The sequence below is a fragment of the Lissotriton vulgaris genome, chromosome 3_1, assembly GCF_964263255.1.
Source record: "Lissotriton vulgaris chromosome 3_1, aLisVul1.2, whole genome shotgun sequence".
NCBI classification, from domain to species: Eukaryota; Metazoa; Chordata; class Amphibia; order Caudata; family Salamandridae; genus Lissotriton; species Lissotriton vulgaris.
In genome coordinates, this window is record NC_141689.1 from 292,175,618 (window position 1) to 292,194,303 (window position 18,686).

The 18,686-nt window shown below is 46.3% G+C and overlaps 1 protein-coding gene across 2 annotated transcripts in view; it reads left to right on the forward strand.

The window, feature by feature from the left end:
- The window catches only part of MALT1 (MALT1 paracaspase), a 619,135-nt gene extending 600,882 nt beyond the window's left edge, over window positions 1-18,253 (forward strand). For both annotated transcript variants that reach the window (XM_086960480.1, XM_086960479.1), the window contains one exon: window positions 15,751-18,253. In XM_086960480.1, the coding sequence (XP_086816606.1) occupies window positions 15,751-16,212 (462 nt within the window). In that variant the 3' untranslated portion in view covers window positions 16,213-18,253. The remainder of the gene's footprint in view (window positions 1-15,750) is intronic.
- Window positions 18,254-18,686: the final 433 nt, after the last annotated feature.

The following is an 18,686-nucleotide window of genomic DNA, read 5'->3' on the forward strand; positions in this document are numbered from 1 at the left end:
GCCAGCTTGCTACTCAGTCCCGCAATGTTCCATGAGACCATTTTACCTGAACTGGAACCATCTATAGGAGCTAATCCTACAGGGGGCGCCTGACTAGTTAGGATTCCTACGTACCCCTCCTCATCTAGCTTTTTTTCCTCGTTATTATACACAACCTCCTGGATACCAACAATGCTAGTTTCATTTAGATCCTCATTTTCTAATACCCCATGAATTAATGCAAACTCCCCACACATTGCCTCTAAATTCATGCTTTCCTGATTAGTACTAGTTTCATTTAGATCCTCATTTTCTAATACCCCAGGAGTTGATACAGACTCCCCACACATTGCCTCAAAATTCATACTTTCCCAGTTAATCATGGTATAATCTGAGTTTAATTCTTCATATCCCGATCCCTGGAGATTATTACCATTTTGTCAATCAACCCACCCTGGATCTGCCATCACTTCAAAACGGTTAAAGGTTGGTACATTATAATGGTTTCCCTGCTGGTAAGGTACAGTGAAAGGGTCAAATCCTGGAGAGGGGAAGTTATGATAACAACCTGCTTCTGGGGTTATGCCAAAATGAATACCTGGTGGTCTCGGGTAGAAGAAGGTTAAGTCGACTACACCAATTCCAGCACTGCTTGTGCCCAAGTTCTGCCACGTAATTAGATGTGCTACCCTGGGATCTTTAAAGTTAACAACTATACAATCCCCCTCCAAGTGCTTAGGAGTACAACCTATCCTTCTTACACCAATAATCAGCCCATCCACTTCCCTGGGCAGTGGTCTATTGGTCCTTAACCAGTGCATTGACTTGTTTTTCAGCATCTGGAAGGATTCTCTCTGCCCAACCAACAATGGTGGTACGTTGGTGAGGATAGCGACAAAGGGATAAGAGTCTGGAGGCAGATTCATACGTGGTATCCTACGGGGCGCTCTAGAAGGGATTGTGTCGGGCAGACTAGGGGCGAGAGCAGCAGGGCGGGTCGTTGGGTTTTGAAGTGAGGTGTGGGGATTTTTGGGTCCAGGATTTCCAGTTTTGGATCTATAATTGGTACCCATGACCACAGCATCTAAGCGCTTTTTAGGTTGGGAAGTATTGTCCCGTGAGTGATCTGGTGGGTGGGAATTAATCTTAGGGATTTGCCCTGAAAGCCGGGGCCTCGTTGTAGTAATAACAGGGGGAAGAGGCTCTGTAGCAGGTGCACTACTTGCCAGCCCACTTATTTTGGTAGGATTATTACTGACCCCTGTCCTAAGGTGGGTTTTAATTAGGGATTTAGTTGAGAAGAAGTTGTCTAGGGTAGCCTGCTCAAAGCAATCTAATCGATCAGCTAACCTTTTGACTCGTTCTTCGATGGGGGTCAGTAAAGACTTCATCAACTTCTTCAGTTGCAGAAGCAAAGGTAAATCTAGGGATGAAATCTCAGCTGACCCTGTCACTGGAGGATCACTAGGGTTAGATGCAGAGTTAACCGGGGTGACTCCATCCTTAAGAACCTGAACCCCACCAGAGCCAACCCCATTAGTCTTACAAGGAGTTCCCAAGCCTATTCAAAGTTTCCTAATTTTCTTAGGATGTTTAGGAAGACAACTCTTCCTCAGGTTAATGTGTCTTTTTCTTTTAATGCGAAGTTTATTAAAAACCGCATGGGGTGGCACACTCGATTGGGCAGTATTTTCCTCACCAATAGGAGAATCAATTGAAATAATAGGCGAAGTGGGAGGCAGGGTGGTCAAGACAATGACCGAGGGGATGTTGGGGTCTGGGGGGTCTGATCCTAACTTGCCTTCCACCCTAGTCAAACTAGGTGACTGGGAAGAAGCATGGGGCTTTTCTACTACCACTGGCAGGGTTAAAGGTGGTGAAGAGGGAACCGATGCCAGAAAACCCAAAGGTGGCCGTTTCTCCAAAGGAAGTTTGAGGAGTTCAATAGATTGCCTACGCTCTGCGCGTCTCTCAGCTAGAGCAATCTCTTTGTCAATATCTTGAGTTGCCCGGCTAAAATACTTGTCTAGGGGACCCAAGATTGTTGGCCCTACCTTGGGCTGGAGGGGACTCTGTACAGGGGTAGTTGCGGGGGAAGACATACTTAACAGTCAGTAACACTTAAAAGGGGAAAGAAAACAATGTAAACCAGAGCAGGACCTCTCGAGGCACAGGGGCAGACTATAACAATGGTCCGTAGATTAAACAAAACAAGAAGACAAAATGGCTCGTTAGTTAAAATGGTGTCCGTGTGGCAATAAACGATGACAGAGAGTGGGCCCAGCCCAGCCTCCTGCAGCCCCTGACGGCCACAGACGGCCCCAGACGGCCCGCCCTTATCCCGGGCTTCTCCCGGCGCGCTCCCGCGTCGCAGGTAGTAGTCTGGTTCTTATAGAGTGGGGACCATGCAGGGAGGCGGGGCTAGCAGGGAGAGCGGGCCAGGTGGTTCCAATCCGCCAAGCAGGGACTCCTGGGAGATGGAGTCCCCGCACACACCCTCGCAGCCCTGCCCTGCCCCTGAGCTCCCCTGTGACAGAAGTTGTTTCCTCCTCTACGAAGCGGGACCCGCGAAGCGGGTTCCGCGAGCAGTTCCCTGAGAGCACAGCAACCAGCCCAGCAGGATTTTCCAGATAAGCAGCAAGCTTCCAAGGGCACTGACGTGGTAAGAGTCCCCAAATACAGTAATAGACAATTGAAAGATAACTAGCCAACCTTTGCAAAAGACCATTACCTGCGCTGGATACGCATCACCAAATTTGTTTGTAACTTTTGATCCATTTGAGGTATAAACAATTTTGTTTCGAAATTCTGCTGAATATGCAGCAGATTATGGATTAAATGGCACATGCAGCAAATTCATAATTGTGTGTAAAATGTTGCATCCACTTAATCACACAATTCCAGTGACCATGATTATAATTGCCAACTTCAACAAAGACTCTTCATGGCATTAAAAGAAAAATGGATGTTGATTTCCATGACATGCTTGTGACAGGTAAAGAAGCCTTCCAATTCATTAATAAATACACATTTAATTTTTGTACAACATTTTTAGGAGAAATTAGTTAAAGTGGCTTTTTAACACTTTCATTGAAGAGCATTGCGTGAAACAGGCAGTGCTCAGCAGTGATGCTGGAACAATTTTCAGAGAGGGGTTGCTGACATCAATGTTATGTTACTGAAGTCAAAGGGATTGTGAGAAATCCAAACTTCAAAAAGAACAAAGGTAGAAAATGAGCAGCACGTATGCAGCAGGAGATTGGTGGGAATGTGGTTTGTTGCTGGTGGGGCATTTCCAAGCACACTGTTGCAAATGTATGGCTAAAGCATGGTGTATTAGCACATTATTATTTACAGCCAACATATTTTCCATTGAAATGGTCATTACATTTGCACAGACATGTAGTTTTTGTGATGAAACTACACAGCACAAGATCAATAATGTGTGCAAATCAGGTTTTAGTGACTATTATTTGCTCAACACCAAGTAAAGTGTCTTGATCAGTTTTGATGCCATTAAAATCTTTGTTGCCAACACACTTCAGGAATACACATAAAATACTGATTCATTTGTTCTTTCCTGCTGCTGCTGTGTGTTCAAATATGTGTACAGTTCATGTTCAGATATTTAAGTTTTGTTGTGTGCTATAAAAGAGTTCACACCCTACAGCCTTTTCTTTAGCACCCCCTACACCTCACCCAGCAAGATTGTCACATAGTTCACTGTAGAAGCTCCTCTGACTTTGCAATTAGAGAAAGACAAGTACACTTCATAGTGGGGATATCCGTGCCATTCGTCCACCACACACACCCCCCCACAAAGACACTTTACACGAACTTGGTGTTCACTGCGTAGCTTTTATTACTTGTCAATAACACCATCTTTATTTGTTATTAAACCGCCAACTTTTGACCAATTTATTAACCATCAAAATACCATTACTGAACATAAGGAGGCGCAGTATCCATCTGCGCCACAGGTTACCATGTATTTTCAATACGTCAGCTCTAGATCCACACGAGGCGTGTTGTACCAGCAGGACACAACCCAACCCCTACCACTTAATACCATTATTGAACATAAGGAGGCGCAGTATCCATCTGCGCCACAGGTTACCATGCATTTACAATTCATCAGTTCTAGATTCACTCGAGGCGTGTTGTACCAGCAGGACACAACCCAACCCCTTACCACTTCGTCCATATGCGATACCATGTTGCTTCATCCAAGCACCGGCTACTAGGGTAGAGCCGGAGAGTCCAGGACCACCAGCAGGACGGCCCCCTCTCCCGCCAGCCCAGAGCCCCAATGACTGCCTCCCTGTTGCAAGGTCAGGCAGTTTCCGCATAAATAAGTCCCCGGGCCTTTTCCTCTTGTCCGGGACCCCGCCACAGGGCAAGTAGCCAACTGGCGCTCTTGCCCTCCCCCCCAAGCTGCTCCTCCTTCCATTTGTGATGCTCTGGGCTATACTTTTGAATGCAACTCCATAGCCCCCCAGTATAATTTGGACAAACAGCTCCAATCCTACCCTGGACAGCTGCAATCCCTCTGCCCAATACACATTCGAGTTCAATGCCTGCAGCATAATATGCCTACTGGGATGAATTTGGAAACCCCCGCTATAGTTTAACCACCTCTACTAGCGAACACCCCTGACCAAAGATAATGGTGTCTGGCAATACTCTCTTTACCCATGAGAAGGTACAGAACAGGGCCTTCCTCATCCCCTCCTGCCACACGGAACCACATTTTCACCCCCTGAGTGAATAACCAACACATCTGGAATGGGCATACCATCGTCCAGCGCCCTCTGCAAATGGCCTGCAACGTCCTCCACATGATGCCCATCACTACCTAACCAATTATGGTTGCCTCCCATGGCCCTTTGCATTCCCAATTCTCCAGGCTCTGTGTATAACCGAATCTCCGCACCAGCATGCCTGCAACTCCTTACTTGACACCACTGCATATAAGCCCCCAGACCAAAGACAGAAGAGGGCATGATTATCAAACCGCTCAAACCCCTGATTCCTACCTACACCATCTGTAGTCTGACAGAGCTTGATCCTAGCTGAACCCAAGCGGCTTTCCCTAACGGGTCCGTTTTGAACTCCTTACTCCGACCTGGGTGCTCCGATATCCTTAAGGCCCTAAAAAAGGCGAAGTAATACACAAATCTCAGCAGCTGTACTGCGTATGACGACCAACTCACCTGAGCTAGCATGCTCAGGATATTTACCAGGGCCTCCTGTGATCCTTCCCGCTTGGTAGAGCCCGCCTAACTCTAACATACTTGGTAGGATCCGCTACCTCCTTTAATCCAGCAAGAGAAGGCAATTGCCGACAACTGCCTCCTAACAATGGTCAACGACCGCCCCTTCTCTTTCTGATGAATTATGAACCGTAGCACCCCCTGTGTTGTGAATTTCACTGTGCTCCCATCTTTCCCCACCACTTCTATGTATACCAGTCATGCCTTCTCATACATTCACTTAGACTTGCGCGCCATCGACGCCACTATAAGTTCGGGAGCAATGGGGCCCCAAACCTCCATAGGCATTTCCGTGAAGACCGACATCTGAACGCCCACCACGCTCTGAATTCTATCAACTTAAAGAGACAGAGCCTCAGCCACTGCATTATCCACACCCGGTACATGTTTGGCAGTAAAATATACATTACACCTGAGGCAACCCCGCACCATCTCTTGAAACCAGCAAAGTACCCACGTGCCCTTTGACTGTTCATTGCCAGGAGTACCCACATGCTGCCTGACCAAAACACAATGCGCTTCTTCTCTAGTCACTTTGAACTAGCACTGCACCGAATCCCACATTGCCTGTCGCATCTGTGTAACCCTCTAACTCACCCTTCGCCTGTGCTGGGTGTTGCCCAATCCCCGAACCCTAGAAACACTCCAAAATTGTCTCCTCATGACCAAATCATCCTATACCCCCACCGTTAGCCAAGTGTGGTAGTGGTTTTCCTTAAACCTGACATTGCCCTGTCAACATTCCTGGAGAAGACCCTGGCCATGGGCATAATTCATAAAGCAAAATTGAGTTGCCCCACCAACGCTTGCCCCGGTAACTGGCGCAAGGTAACCTCGCGTGCCCTTAATCACTACTGCAAAGGGATTTGAAAAGTCGATGTTAGGTCCTAACAAGCACCACATGAGCTGATCTGCTCATTTTCTGCAGGCCCAAATCCCCCTACTGCTGTCCCCACTTAGCCACGATCCAACAGTTCCTTGCAGTTACCAGATTAAATGGTGTCAGATACGTGATGAAATTGTGCAGGAATAAATTAGGCCTGCTAGCATTAATAAAGTCAAGTGAAACCAACTCCAGTGTGCCAGAAACCTGCTAAAATCGTGCATGAAATAAATTAGGCGTTATTAAATTAAGCGAAATTAACCCCAGAAAGGTCAAAGTAATTGATGATGAAAGACTTGTCAATAATGAGAGACATGCACTGATACGCGAACTCTCTTCCCTCCGTGCAGTTCAGGTTCCCATTCCACCACCATGGCCTATCCTTTGGCAAAACCATACTGTTACCATAGAGAACCTGAACTCCTTCCCATATGTGCTGGCACCGAGATGACGGCCATCCTTAAGTTCCTGCCAGTTGCCGTCCGGCGACCATGTTACCGCCTTTCTCGGCATAGTACGCCCCCGCCAGCATGTAAAGGAAAAGAAAACAAGCAGTTAATTTTAGATGGTCTTCCTCTTTGAAGGTGCTCAAATGTGTGGTGCAGAGCGCGGGGGCGGCAGGCAGGGCTGTGAACGTTCCTGTGGTGGGGTCGGGGACCTTGGATGCCCGGTACAGTTCACGTTCATTTTATTCACATGAACAGAAATAAACCTGGATCAGTTGACAAATGCTCCAGTCATGTATCACACAATTTTGAGAGCAGATGCCCCCGTTTAATATTGTTAATCCACTCGTACCCATTTTAGGGTTTTCCAGGGAACACGTCCTCGGTAATGAGTTTCTTCATGACGTCTGTGCTGGGGCAGTGTTTTCCATGCATCGGAACGGAAAGGTTATAAAGACAGGGCAATTTTCTTACAGGGCAATTTTGCTTTAACACGTCCCACGCTTCAAACTATTTACGAGTATGCACAAATTACGTTGTTGAGGAGAACGTGCACAGATAGGTACTTTAAATTAAAGGATATTTCTTTATAAGAATTTTAGAGGTGACCTAAAGGCTGGAATGGTCGAATTCGATGCTGGGGAACCAGGCTAGTGTTCGGCAGGGATCCAAAACATCCAGTGATTCTGGGTAATTCACTTACTCCACGAGGCGAGAGGACAAAGAGGGCTACTCCCTTGATTCCAGCTACTTTATCACCTAAGGGGAGGGACCGCCAATGCACCTCCCTCTTTAATCACATTTCCTGCGTCCCTCCCCTTGCCCACTTTCAGGGAAACGAAACCGTTCCCTCGGCACTAAAATCCCACTAAAGGCTCCCCTCCCCTAGACGCGGGGGTGCCTCTCAATCTCCATGTTAAAAGAATGAGCAGCAATTTGTCAGAAGGCAGAGCCTGACATTGGACATCTGTGACAAGAAAAAAGCAAAATTTAAAGGCATCCGTGTTGTTCATTTACTTTCTGAACTCTGTCTTGGCCATGTGGGAGTGCTGCAGCACCCCCTGCAGCCTTACTTCCAGCGAAACGACTGACAGGAAAAACAGCCCTTCAAGTAAATGAATTTTCTACTTTCTTGCTTTCTTCTTTGGAGAGCTTTAAACAAGTCTCAATAATTGATCTCTCTTCACTGTGTCCCGAAAGCTGCGCTCACCCAACTGAAATGTTGATTAAATTCGTTTTCCGCCACTGGCACGTGTCACTTCATCTGGCTCGAAAGCTGCTTTTAAGGAGACAAAGTCACTAGGGATTTAAGTAATAACTGCTTGAATGCGTCATCCATCGGATCAGAAGCCGGAACTGCAGAGCTCACCAAATTGCAGCCATCTTATGTCACGCACCACTGGAGTCCTTGTGTAATGACACAAATACACAGCCCGTAAAAGAAGCTATTTCAGGGGGAGGGGGCGCAGCTGCAGGGCCGTGAATACTGCTCCACACATACCGTGGTATTTGGTGGTGATTTTGAGGTCCCCCCGCTGTACCCGTTATGATCTCGGTTTCTTTTAATTTTACAATGCTTGTTTATAATGTTACGTCTATTTACAGAAAATTAGAGGAGGAGGAGAGGTGCCATTTTAGTGTCCTGTCCGTTACTCTCGGAGTTGCACCGTGAGTCGGTGTTATGGGTGACTTTGTAAGTAAACACATTGAATTATATAGTCGAAGGCACAGTTCGACATAATCAAGTGACAAAGTAGCACCAAGAAGGAGCCTCTACCTGCAGGTTGAAAATTAAAAAGACACACACTGAAGACTTGTTTTGGCATTAACGGGACAGCTCAAGGTAATGAAAGATGCTCCTGTAAGATTAATTTAATGGTCTTAGGTTCGAGTCCTGACCAGGGCAGCTGAGCTACTTTTGAGGCAGTGTGAAATAAAAGTTGAAACACAGTGATCAAAAGAAAGTTGTAATTTAATGAAAGCCGCATGCCAAGTGTAGGAAAAACAACTCGGATGTAAAGCCTAGGTTGGTGCTTTTGGTGCAGAGTGCATGACTTTCAACACCAAGAACCATTAAGTGGAAGCGAAACAGCACAAAGGGGATGTGGCTGGTTGGCTTACAGAAACAGCGATGGTGTTTGAGTACAGTCAACAAAAATAGGTGGGAGACCATGTCAAAACACAGGCTTTCATTGAGCACCAAAAGCAACAGAAAAAGTAGGTGTCTGAATGCGAGCAGTGGAAGGATTCAAATCAGCACCCCACATGTCTAAAATACTTCTTGCCGGGACAAACGCAAGAATAGGGAGGAAAGCCATGGAATTAAGAAGAGACAACTGAGATGGACAGCAAAGCCATCCAATCATAAACCAGGGGCATAAACAAGGCCCACTCTATGTATATTTGGAACAACAGGTCTGACCGACAGACAGCTAAAATGGTTTGTAGGCGACACCTAAAATGGTAGGTAGGGAAACCTTAAAACGGCATACAACGTGTTTGGGTACACAACAAAAAAGTCCCTTCTTCTGAGCTCCCTGGAAGGTCTGACATCAGTGGTTGATTCATCGAATGTCTCTACACTGAGATTTTTAAATCTATTGGCAGTTTTCGCCATTATCGATCATACTTTCTTGCATGGCTGTCTATGGGTGGTCATACTGGCTGGTTTTTCCATAGAATGACTGGATTTGTATTGTTTTTTCATTCGTTTTTTTGGGCATCCTACCTATCTGACCCTTGCACACGTCATTGAAGATTTCCCCCAAGCGTCTGTTCTTATTCTCAAATTTTTATATTCATGTTTAGCCAAATTCATCCGCTTCCGTGGCTTCTGCAAATAAGACAGTGACACTCCATTTGTCATCTGCTAGGATAGCACAGTGTTGTCAGAACCATCTTTCCAAATATGCAGAAGCAGCTCAAGGAGTAGGTGAGTAGTCCTAGTGTGAACTAAATGCAGGTAAAACTGATATTCTGGTACTGAGGAAGACTTCCGGACCAGTGAAGTTTGTCTTTTTCCTGTGCATTAGCCTAGGCCCTGATTCAATGCCAGATTGAACCTCCCAGGTGTCCTATTATATCCACATGTACACTCCGCCTGCTACCTAAAGAATATCTTCTGTTTCTTAGCAAAACTAGTAATTGCAAATGCCATTGACTCCCATGTGTGTCATATTATTTTTTTAATTTGGGGCCCCAAAATACCAATTTCAACAACACTATTTAATCAAGAATCAAGAGGCCTAGAATATTGTCACACACCTTGGTTGACAAAAAAGACTGTTTTCACTGTCTTTCATTGACTCCACCTTCAAGAAAGGGTGGTGTTAAAACACCAATCCCTGAGTGGAATGGCATTCCTAGATGAAAGAAGCGCTGGGATTGGTCTTAGCGGCCTGGCTTGTTGCTTAGACAGTGCCTGGAAGCCTGTGGCTTTTCTCCATCTGTCTGTACAACACAGGCGGGTGGAGAAATGCGAAGTCTGCATGATGGTGTGTCTGGCCTAAAATGGCTAACCAAACAGTCATGCGCACTTAGTGCCCAAAACGCCTCTTCCTGAAGCTCAGGATGATGGCCCGGCCCACAACTCTGCTACCCAGCAGAGGTAATGATGAAAAAGAAAATGATAATAAAATCATCTTATTCTAAAATAAATCACTGTTGCCTCTGCTGGGTAGGAACAGTGGGGTGACCCTCCTCCCCCATGTTTACAAGTTCCTCATATTTGGTTTATGACTGAGCACTCATCAGCCAAACTCTAACTCAAGTTAAGTTCCTATTCTAAACTTAATATGTTCTTTAGCCATTCTCTGAATCATTTCAGGTTTTATAGGTTGTCAGCTTGCTCATTGTAGCTTTGCTATTCATGATCCTACAATTTGAAACTCTTCTTTTAGTCCTTCGCAACATTTTTAGTGTTTCACCATGTCTTTTTTTTGTGTGTACTAATTTACTGAATCTTTGCGCTTTAAAAGCAATTTTGGTGTATGAGCGCATAACAAAGCCATATAGCATTTGACACTGAATAAGATAGCACAGTGTTGTCTGAACCATCTTTCCAAATATGCAAAGCAGCTCAGGGAGCAGGTGAGTAGCCTAGTTTAAACTAAATACAGGTAAAACTGATATTCTGGTACTGAGGAAGACTACTGGACCAGTAAAGTGTGTCTTTTCCCTGTGCATTTTCCCTGTGCTTTTCCCTGTGCAACTCCCTGGTATCGTTTTCAGCGCGCTGATCACTGAACTGCTGCTACCTTAGTATTTTAGCGCCTCACTCGCATAGCGCCTCTATTAATTTCCTGCCTCTCTCAGCGCGACCTCGCTCAGGCTATTCGGTTCACTATTGGCTTGTCTGCGCATGTGATATCCAGAGTACTGCTCACTTTATAATCTGTAATTGTGTTTATTTCATCAGCGCTTGTGTTCAGATTGTGCTTATTGTTAACTCGCTGTATTTTTTGTATGTGATACCCCTGCCTGCCTTTCCCTCGGACCCTCCATTTTGTTGTTGTTGATCTCCCCTGACCCGCCCCTCAGCCACACTACCGCCTCCCTGCTGCCCCTCCCACGCTCCGCCCCCTCCACTGTCCATTAATGTCAGATGGTCCCACGCGCAGCGTCCACGCGCTACGGCCTCGCCGAAGGTGCGCCAAAGGTAAGCCCGTCTACGCCCGTCCGCGCCTGGACCGCACCCAGCGCCAGAGCCCCTGGTCCTCGTAATGTCCACCCCTCCCGCATTACTTATGATGCCACCACCCTCCTAGCCCTTAACCCCGGCCGCTCCCTCAACTGCGTCCAAGCCGCTCCTGGACACACCCATGGACCCTTTTCATGCAACTCCTGCAAGTTCGACGGCTCCAAGAACAACTCCTCATCTACGATCACACAACAGATATCCGACCCCAACCACCTAAAATGCATCCTGCTCAACACCCGATCGGTCCACAGGCACGCCATTGACCTCTGGAATCTACTAGACACCATCTCTCCGGACGTCGCCTTCCTAACAGAAACATGGATGAATGCCTCTTCAGCCCCAGACATCACCATTGCCATCCCGGAAGGCTATAAGATCATTCGCAAGGACCGTACCGGCCACACAGGAGGAGGTATCGCTATCGTCCACAGGAAATCCATCCGCATCTCTACCAGCTCGGACGTCAATCTCGCCAACTCTGAACACCTTCACTTCCAGATCCACATCGACCCCAACACCACACTCAGAGGCACCCTCCTTTACAGGCCACCAGGACCCCGCGCACAGTTTAGTGAAGACATCACGGACTTCATCACTCCACACGCGCTCCCCTCAGAGGATTACATCCTTTTGGGAGACCTCAACTTTCACCTTGAAAAGAACAACGACCGCAACACCACCACCCTTTTGGACAATCTTACCAACCTCGGACTCAAACAACTTGTCACTACCCCCACCCACATTGCAGGTCACACACTCAACCCTATCTTCACCTCCAGCAAACATGTCTCCTTCAGCCACACCACAGATCTCCTCTGGACTGACCACAGCTGCGTTCACTTCACCTACAACAAGCCCACTTCCAACAACCACCCCCAACCCACTCTGCAAAGAAACTGGAACAAAATCACCATCGACCAGATCTCCTCATCGCTTCTTCAAAACCCCCCAGCCCACTCCTCAAACCCAGACCAAGCAGCCACTAACCTCACCCAATGGTTATCCAACACCGCCGACATCTTAGCACCACTGAAAAAACGACAAATCAAACTAGGCAGCAAGAAGGCCTCCTGGTTCAACGATGATCTTAAGAAATCCAAGAAACTCTGCCGCTCCCTTGAGAAGGCCTGGAAAAAAGACCCAACCACCAGCACCAAGGACGCCTTCAAAAACGCCACCCGCATACACCACCAACTGATCCGGACTGCCAAGAGAGCCGCTTTCAAGGACCGACTAGATAACAACGCCCACAACAGCAAGGAATTATTCAACATCGTCAAGGAATTTACCAACCCCTCGGCCAACTCCAACGACATCACCCCCTCTCAAGCCCTCTGCGACTCCCTAGCCTCATTCTTCCCGAACAAAATTGCAGACATCCACAACAGCTTCGACAACCGACCCGAAAACCAACCCACCCAACCCCCTGCAGGACCCCCACCCCCCCTGAACATCCTCAATGACTGGAAGCCAATCTCCACTGAGGACACCATCCGTCTGATGAACTCTATCCACTCAGGATCCCCCACAGACCCATGCCCTCACCACATCTTTAACAAAGCAGACTCCATCATAGCACCGCACCTCCGGGACGTCATCAACTGCTCCCTCAACTCCGCAACCTTCCCGGAAAGCTGGAAACATGCCGAACTCAGCTCCCTCCTGAAGAAACCCACAGCTGACCCCACCGAACTCAAAAACTACCGCCCTATCTCACTCCTTCCATTCCCGGCCAAAGTCATTGAGAAAGCGGTCAACAACCAGCTCGCCGCATTCCTCGAAACCAACAAATCCCTCGACTCCTCACAATCCGGCTTCCGAGCCAAGCACAGCACGGAAACCGCCCTCATCGCAGCAACAGACGACATTCGAACTCTACTGGATAATGGAGACACAGTCGCCCTCATCCTCCTCGACCTCTCCGCAGCCTTCGACACGGTCTGTCATAGCACCCTTTTACAACGCCTCAGAAACGTCGGAATCCATGGAAAAGCACTGGAATGGATCACCTCGTACCTCACCGGAAGAACCCAGAGAGTCCGCCTCCCACCATTTCAAGTCAGAGGCCACTGAAGTCATCTGCGGCGTACCCCAAGGGTCCTCACTCAGCCCCACCCTCTTCAACGTATACATGAGCCCCCTCGCGGCCATCGCACGCCAACACAACCTCAACATCATCTCCTACGCCGACGACACTCAACTGATCCTATCACTCACCAAAGACCCGAACACGGCCAAAACCAACCTGCATGAAGGAATGAAAGAAGTAGCCGAATGGATGAAGCACAGCCGTCTAAAACTGAACTCAGACAAAACAGAAGTCCTCATCCTAGGCACCTCCCCCTCCGCCTGGGATGACTCTTGGTGGCCAGAGGCCCTTGGAAAAGCACCTATCCCGACGGACCACGCACGCAACCTGGGCGTCATCCTGGACTCCTCACTCTCGATGAACAGACAAGTCAACGCCGTTTCTTCATCTTGCTTCAACATTCTTCGCATGCTCAAGAAAACATTTCGCTGGATCCCCACCGAAACTAGAAAAACAGTCACTCACGCTCTGGTCACGAGCCGACTGGACTACGGAAACACCCTCTACGCCGGTACCACCGCAAAAATCCAGAAAAAACTCCAACGCATCCAGAACGCTTCAGCCAGGCTCATATTAGACATACCGCGTAAAGAACACATCTCTGGCCACCTGAAAAACCTCCACTGGCTCCCCGTCAATAAGAGGATTACTTTCCGGCTCCTAACCCACGCACACAAAGCACTCTACGAAATCGGACCCGAATGCCTCAACACACGACTGTCCTTCTACACCCCCTCCCGCCAGCTACGATCCTCCAACCAAGCCCTTGCCACTGTACCTCGCATCAACAAAACCACCATGGGAGGTAGATCCTTCTCCTACCTGGCAGCTAAAACCTGGAACTCACTTCCCACTCATCTTCGCCTTACTCAGAACCACCTAGCATTCAGAAAGCAACTTAAAACGTGGATATTTGACAAATAATTCCCCTCCCTTCTTCAAGCGCCTTGAGACCCTCTGGGTATGTAGCGCGCTATACAAATTTACTGACTTGACTTGACTTGACTTGACTTGCATTAGCCTGGGCCCTGATTCAATGCCAGATTGAACCTCCCAGATGTCCTATTATATCCACATGTACACTCCGCCTGCATTACCTAAAGATTAACTTCTGTTTCTTAGCAAACCTAGTAATTGCAAATGCCACTGACTCCCATGTGTGTCATATTATTTTTTTAATTTGGTGCCCCAAAATACCAATTTAAACAAAACTATTTAATCGAGAATCAAGAGGCCTAGAATATTGCCACACACCTTGGTTGACAAAAAAGACTGTTTTCACTGTCTTTCATCGACTCCACCTCCAAGAAAATGTGATTTAGTAGAAAAGTGATGTTCCAATATTAATTACGTTATTAGAGAGTTGGAGGTCGAAATCAGCAAAAAGGGCCTGCCTAGTCTCTACCTCATGGTAGTCACCAACATCTGCAATATTAAAATTATATTTCTTTCCAACCAACAACTACACCAGCACTAGCCACGCCCCTTCACCCTCCTGCTGTCACTCACATTGCCTGAGTTTAATTTGCCATGCCCCTAACAGTAGTGGCATAATCGTCATACTTAAAGAAGTGGGTGTCTCGGCAACTGAGATTCAAGTTAAGAGAAACCACTTGGAGATTGAGGTAGCTGCAATTAATGTACCTACCAAGGTTAAGTAAAGGGAGAAATGAAAAATCCCAGTCATTCCATATTTTTCTGTACTTTTGTATAATTAGAACATTATTGAAAATTCATTTTGTTCAATGTGCCTCTAGCACTCTGGACCTCGAGTTACCACAGACCGCCAAGTATCATTCAATAAAGTCCACTATTGCAACATCTGGCTACATTTCTGCCGCCAGACAGCCAAAATAACTCCACTAACAGAGTGATGTTGTACCTTCACGACATTCGTAGAAAGTAGAGCGACTTCTCACCCCGGCACATATAGCTACAGTACTGCAGAACCTGGCGCAGCAGTATGGAACCGGATTGCCATATCTCACGTTGCTAGTCTGTGGTCTACTTACTACAGATGTTTCCTTCGTTTAAGGTGTGTCATTTATATACCACTTATTTCATGCTCCACCCTAACGCTTGAATGTACACCTGTCCTGGTTATCTACATATTACTTCTAACCAATAATATAGCAGCCAGGCCCAGGTCAACACTCTATAGTATGTAACAGTTTGATTACCCGCTACTAGTGACATGCATATATGTAAATATTCTTTCAATTTAAAATAATTGCTTGTATGTGTTCCCTCAAAGTGTTTACTTATTTATGGGAGGTGGTATGTGTTGATATTTCCGCAATAATTCATGAGTACTTTGCATCATGTTTTGCTTTTTAATTTACATACATCTTTATCTTTGTCTTGACCTTCCCTTTCCATAGGAGCCCTTACTCTTCACAGTTTGCCTGCACTATCAGTATGAAGGAATGGACGAGACTGTCGAGGAGACCAAGCAGGTGGATGTAGGCAAACCTCTCATTGCAAAACTGGACATTTACACTACCTTTAAAAGGAGCAGCTGTCTGCAAACCTGCCAAATGCCTCACAGCCCATGCAACAGCAATGCAGCCGGAGCAGCAGAGCCATATCTCCATGCACAAAATATGCAGTATTCAAATTCACACCTCAGTGTCTACCACCCAGTACATATCCCTGCATCAAATGTCACACAATCAGAAAATTGGCAGCACAGTGACTATACAAATGTGATGTTCTCAGGCCAAGGGTCCCCACATTATTCTATTTACTCGACTAGTCCAAACATCCCAGTAGAAACTACTGAAGAGATCAGTGATATGATCAATAGCTTTATGGATAGTGTTAGAGTGTCAGATTCTCAGTGAGATATTTCACTGTTGCTCTGGTGACTTGTTATTAAACCACTACACTATGAGGACCTGTAAGTGGGGCATGCAATACTGTCATGTCAGCTAGCCATGCTCTCTTTATACAGTCAATGCTATGTGCGAAATGCCACTCATTATATTGAGCATGCTAAAGTGCCTAAACATTAAGCGTAAAGTTCCTATGGCACAGTTAATAATAAAGATGGTGCAAACTTAAACCTAGTAACAATGAATTACCTCTTCCTTCATCTTCCTCATCCCATTTCGTGATACAGATGATGATCCGAACCCCCATCACAAAGGGAACTCTGTGCGCAGGCGCAGCTTCAGGCTCCTGATCAAGAGGTTATGGATTTTCTATGGACAGTATTTGACTCCATGCTGTGGACTCCATGCTTTTTCATAGGACCATTCAAACCATGCTTTTGAAGGCATGGAAGACCGATGAAACTGGTTGTCTGAGCTTTCTTATTAGGCGTTGTAAACTAATTTTGAAGATGCTTTTCTCCAGGTTCCTGAAGTCAATTCTATCCTAACCAGCAGGGCCTCCAAATTCTTTTTTGGCTTCTGAAAAGTCTGACCTGGTTACTCCACCTTTACCGTTCAAACATTGCTGAAAGATTTTCAGTGTCTTTTAGAAAGATGACTATCTCACTGCCTTGTTGGACACAGCAGAACTCAAGACCCGTTTAATTTCAGACATTAAATTTGGTCTTCTTTGGTCCTGTACCACTACTCTTGGGTGCCTTTTGCAGCTAGATGTCACCTCCAGAAAGACTTTCATAAAATGAAAGGTGGTCAGTATACTCTAATCACTTGCCTTCTCTTGGCACTAGCCTGTTTTGGCTTGAATTGAATGATCTAATCTAGAAGTCACCGGAGGAATGGACCATTACCCAGGCCTTTCGGGTAGCTCCTCTTCTATTCTGGTTCTATGTCCCTTGCCAAGCACTGAAGAGTTTCTAAAATGGTGCATCGGTTTTGTTTCCAAGCTTCTTTTTAGTTTCCAAACTTCCTCCATTATCAAGAATTAAGCGAGCAAATTGCTAGGTTTTTCCAGAACAAGGTGGAAGCCATCTTCACAGTCTTTAAACACCTCCCGCAGGGAGAGACAGGAAACTAGATGATGGGAGTCAAGCAAGTTATCACCCCCTACCGCTTTCGATAAATTTGCCCCACTTTCTACAAATGATACAAAACGCTTCTTGGCTCAATCAGATCAGGGTCTCCCTACGCCCCGTTTGGGCTGATCGGGACTACGGATACGAGCATCATGCTGGTCGGGACTTATCAAGGTTCATGGCTCCAATATTATGTAGTGGTGGATCTGACTACGACTCTGTAGACTTTTCAGAAGAAGATATATTGGATTAGATGACACCTGGCAACAACTGTGGTTTGCTGGACGGCAGTAACACGAGGGCTTCTTCAGTACATTATAAAATAGCGACTTTTTCACTCACCATTTATTATTTTGTGATTGGTTTACAATAGCGCATGCCCACAGGGGGGCTATATATGAATGTGAGTCCAGATTTGGGAGCGACCGCCGCAGACCATGGATCAGTGTACTGCCACTATTTCCTTGAAAAAATCTTTTAGACGAAACCCGTGTCGGCAAGTCGTATGCTGGGAAGTTTTAAGAATACTATTTGGAATAAAGATTATTAAGATTACCACAGGCGTTGGATCCTTGTATTTTGACGATAATCACTGTTGTTAATGTCATTTCTATTGGGTTGGAGTGGCTGCTATTGATACCCATTGATTGTAAACACTGGCCTACTGACTTATTAGTGACTATAGGTGTGCTGGCCGAGCCCTTTCTTTTGTACTGTTGCTTTATGCACACTTTGGTAGTACTACATACACCTTTGGGTAGTAGGTGTTGCTAGGGTTAATTGAGCACCCATCCTTTAACTCTGATTATTCTATTTACTATTTCCACGTCTAAACTACACTATTCATTATAGTGAGGCTAACAAATATGCGGACATTTCTCTTTCTAGAGAACGCTACTACCCATTTTTTGTAAAATTCTCCCTTCGCCCCTGTCCGGTACCTCGTGGTCAAACTAGCCCTGGAACCCATTACCACCGCTCACATCCGTTTCCAATGCCACGTTCGAATCGGGAGACTTCCCCAATATTTGGAATATAGCCTCAATGCTTCCATTATTGAATAAACACAACCTCGATCCTAGGGACCCAAATAATTCCAGGCCAATATCTTGCCTTCCACTGCCGTCGAAGGTGGTTGAAAAAGTAATGAACTCCCAGCTGAGTGCCTTTCTTTATGAGAAACAGCTGCTGGATCCCACTCAATATGGGTTTAGAGAAGGGTACAGTCCTGAGTTCGCCCTTCTAAATTATCTAAGCCCTTGATCAGGGAGGTGAGTTAGCACTAATCATGCGGGATCTCTCTGCGGCCTTTGACACAGTCCACCATGATCACCTGATGGATTGTTTGTT